General features: G+C 30.6%; 1 protein-coding gene across 1 annotated transcript; it reads right to left on the bottom strand.

The window, feature by feature from the left end:
• Nucleotides 824–4194, bottom strand: LOC107633899 (very-long-chain 3-oxoacyl-CoA reductase-like protein At1g24470). The gene is made up of 3 exons (XM_021117467.1): nucleotides 3509–4194; nucleotides 1738–1812; nucleotides 824–1564 (listed from the first exon to the last, which is right to left on the bottom strand). The coding sequence occupies exons 1-3, from the start codon at nucleotides 4025–4027 to the stop codon at nucleotides 1322–1324; spliced, it is 837 nt and encodes a 278-aa protein (XP_020973126.1). The 5' UTR covers nucleotides 4028–4194; the 3' UTR covers nucleotides 824–1321.

Below are 4194 nucleotides of genomic sequence, written 5' to 3'. Positions count from 1 at the left end.
TTGGAATAAAAAATTTAAAACACAAATAAAAAACAGAATTTCATGTTTTGAAAAAAGAACTATATTTGTTTTAGAAGACAAGTTAAGTCAAACAGACTAGAACCATAGGAGAGCAAAATAAAACAAAAATAGAAAAATAAAATAAGTATAAAAATTGGAAAAAAAAAAATCAAGTTGATCTAACAGGTTAGTTTGCCATACCCTATCAAAACATCTGTTTTACTGCCTAGGACATTTGTCGATTGAGGAATACTTATTTATGATTACCAAACAGTCAAACACAGTTTCACCCACACTTAATTTGAATAGAAAAAACTGATGGCTGATTAGGCCTGACATCGATCACATGTGAATCATTCTTTTATTTTTATTTGGTTCATATTATTATGTGTTTGGTCGATTTTTACTAAATTGACAGTGGTTTGATTCTAATAATTTAAGAGTGAAATTAACTCTTTTTTTATGAGTACTAATTTTATAAAAGTGTATCAAAATTTTTTGAATTAGACAATATTTGAAAACAAAGCTGAAAAGATAATAAAAGTAAAGATTTTGAAAATAAAATTGATTGGAATTAAAATAGTTGCATTGAATCAAAATAAAATAATAAAATGCCTTCGATTAGATCAAAGGATTTCGAATTTCAAAAATTAAAGTACTGAAAAATATAAATTGAACAAGGAAATTAAATGTTGCTTGAAAGATAAATTTATTAGAAAAGTAAAATTTGCAGAAAATGTAAATGAAAAGTAAAAAACAAGTGAAAGGAACTCTACAAAAAATGAACTCGAAGTTGACTCAGAAATTTACTGGGATGTGAGTGTGCGTGAATAATTTCTCAAGCAAAGTTTCAACATTTATGACTTCGAGCCTTCTAGTATTTATAGCAATTTTCTTAACAGATCAATTTGAAATGAAAATCCCATGTATGTAAACACAAATAACCGTTCCCGCTCTTTTGCATGATCATGTAATGACTGTAAAATAACCTTTAATTTTAAGAATCTTCGATCTTCTTAACTCAAATAACTCCTCGATTTACTGAGCTAATCGAACTCTTACTTAATGCCTCCAAATACATCTTTTTCAACACTAATTCCTTTTCTAAAAACTTACTTAATAATTCGAATAATCTTCTTCTTCGAATTCAATTATTTTTTACCAACACTATGATCACTTATGATAAGTATGAAGTATCTCTTTCATGGAGCCCCATACAAATAGGTATTATGCGCCATATAAGTAAGATGTAGAATACACTTTGAAGTTTGTAATATTTGTCAAATAATTTCCCTAATATATAGGATTAACTGAGGTATGATTATTGGATTCCTTTCCAGCGGCGCATTGCGATAGAAAAGCGCCAAGAATCGAGAAGTGGGTCCGGGGCTAAGCCTGCAAAGAACCACTGAACAGAGTGAGCCCAATAAGGAGTGCACCTTGGCCCATGTCCAATTTTACGCATGGCCGCTTTTGCATAAGCCTCTGGTGTTGGAATGAAAAGTGAATCTTTCTCTATGCATGCTACCTTTGATACCATCTTCGTTGCTACATACAGTGGTACCTTCATTCATCACCATCATTTATTTAATTTCTATTAAGAAGAGTAACCTATGCCAAAGCATTCTAGAAAATTGTTATCATCATGATATGGAAAAACTAAAAATAAGCAGAGAAAATAGTTTATCAAATTTCATCGAAAAAAGAAAGAAAATGAAGTGTGTGTGATGTAGGTACCTGACACTGGACGTGAATCCCATACTGTTTATACTCGACGTGCAGAGATCTTGATAGCTGATCCACGTAACTGCATGTTTAGGTCGTGATTTTATATCATAATAAATATTTCAAAAATAGCATTTATTATGATCCCATACCTAGCATAACCCTTATTTTAAAGATGCATGCACGGGGAGGGAAAAAAAAAAAAAAAGAGAGATCAAAATACATATTTAAAAAAAAGTGGAAACTTAAGTGCAGTCGACTTCACGTGAAATTAATAATTAAGAGCCGTTTGATGATTTGACTGATTTGACTAAATTTTCATCTAATGGCTCTTAGTTATCAACTTTACATAAAGTCGATTACACCTTAGTTTTCACCTTTCAAAAATCATAATTTATAACAATAAATTAAAATTAAATTCACTGGCTTGTCATCCCAATATATATGTCCAATTTCATTGTCACTTCTTTATGGTCAAGTTGTTAATTGATTTAATACAGAGAGTTGTAATAAAATAATAATTCTTTTTGTTGATGATTAGTACGTAGTATTATGAAAATAGATTAAATAAAGAAATATTAAGATGAGAAATTAAGCATAGGTAAATTTGTGAAAAAATATTTTTATTAATGACAAATAAATAACATAAAAATTAGAGATGAGAAATAATAATAAAAAATAAGTGTTGAGATATTTACTAATGTCACAAGAAGATGAATAAATCTTTTTATTGTAGGTAAAAGTTAATTAACATTTGTTGTCGGGTGTAATAGAATGTTAATTTTATGAATTCTCTTATTTAAATTTGATGAACATGCAAAATAAAGAACAATAACAAAAATTAGAGGAGAGCAAAAAATAGAGATGATATCTCAAGTTTCAGAAAAAAAAAATTTTTGAGAGAAATAAATCGAAGTTTTTTTTTTATAATCTCAAAGTGCCTCAAACCATTTTGAAGGGGAGTATATTGTCTAATGATTACAATATCATATTCAGCCTACTTTTTTTTATTCAAAAACTTGTTATTAAATAGAGTAGTTGAGAGAAGGTATTTTTTGGTGTTCCTATTATTTTAAGTCTTTTTAACTAAAAATGAGTATAAAAAAAAAGTTAATCTCCACAAGTTAAGGTAGTAGTTCTACTCTAGGTATCCGTAATAAAGAGGTGTTTGAACAAAAAGATACATATGACATGTGACATCAGTGAAAGAACATCTAGTTTAGTTCATTTTTAACTAGACGACATTCTTTATATTTTAAATTCAACTAGTCTGCTCTCACTAATTTAGTTCCCACTTAAAAAAATTTCAATTCCTTCAAATATTCTTTTTGGATTTTATCCTTTTAATTAGTTCAACACTATAAAAAAATTTACTCTTAAAATTATTCATACATAATAAAATTATATTTTTAATGTACAATCAATTAACATAAAGTATAATAAATAAAAATGATAAAAATCAATACTTTTTATTAATATTAACTAATATTTTTTAAATTTAAAATTTAAAATGTAAAATTTAGTATTCATCCTATACCATTTCTCAATAAAAGTTTCACTTAAAATAAGACTCAAATTAAAAGTGAGTTTGAAAATGAAATGTCACCTTATAACATTTATCTTTCGGTGAATTTCCATAGAGATAGGGTAATTGTTTTCTGACTTTACATGTTAAACAATATTTGAATTATTAAATTTTACCAGTTTAAAATACAAGACCTTACATATGTCACAAATAATTTTTTATTAATAATTTATGTATTATTTTGTTTTGCAGTATCACCCTCGTCGTTCCTTCCACATTCACCTTTAAGATCTTCCTCCACACCTTCTCTTCCACTTGGTCAAAGAACATAGCCCCAGGGTACGTGATCCCCACGTTGTTGATCAGTATCCCGAGGTCCAATTCGCGTGTGGCCGCCGCTATTTGCCGGAGACCCTCCGCTATGTCGCCGGAGAAGTCCATCTGGATGGCCTTGACGAGGATGTGAGGGTGGCGTGCTTGGAGTTCAGTTGCGACGGTTTGGAGCCTCTTGGAGGATCTGCTGACGAGGATGATGTTGAGTCCTCGGTGTGCTAAGCGGTGAGCCATGGCTTTTCCGATTCCGTCGGTTGCTCCGGTGACCATGGCCCAGGAACCGTATGTTCTGATTAGGTCTATTTGGGATCTGAGAAAGGTGGCGAAGATCCATTTGGAAAGGGAGATTAAGTGCTTCAGCGTCACCAACAAGCCGATTAGGAAGCATGAGGTTGAAATTATATTAACACCTGCAAACTCACTGCTGCATGTGTGTTCTTCCATCTCTCTCTCTTTTCACTACTACTTGCTGTCCAATTTATTCATATGAATTGGGTGGCCGTTAATATTTCTGACATGCTTAACTAATATTTCTTCCATCTCACCAAAATTCCTTCCTTTATTTTATGCTCAGCAGCCGACAACCCAGCACCATATTAGTTAGTTAAGAA

The sequence above is a fragment of the Arachis ipaensis genome, chromosome B03 (genome assembly GCF_000816755.2).
Source record: "Arachis ipaensis cultivar K30076 chromosome B03, Araip1.1, whole genome shotgun sequence".
NCBI classification, from domain to species: domain Eukaryota; kingdom Viridiplantae; phylum Streptophyta; class Magnoliopsida; order Fabales; family Fabaceae; genus Arachis; species Arachis ipaensis.
This window is presented reverse-complemented; position numbering and strand designations above follow the sequence as displayed.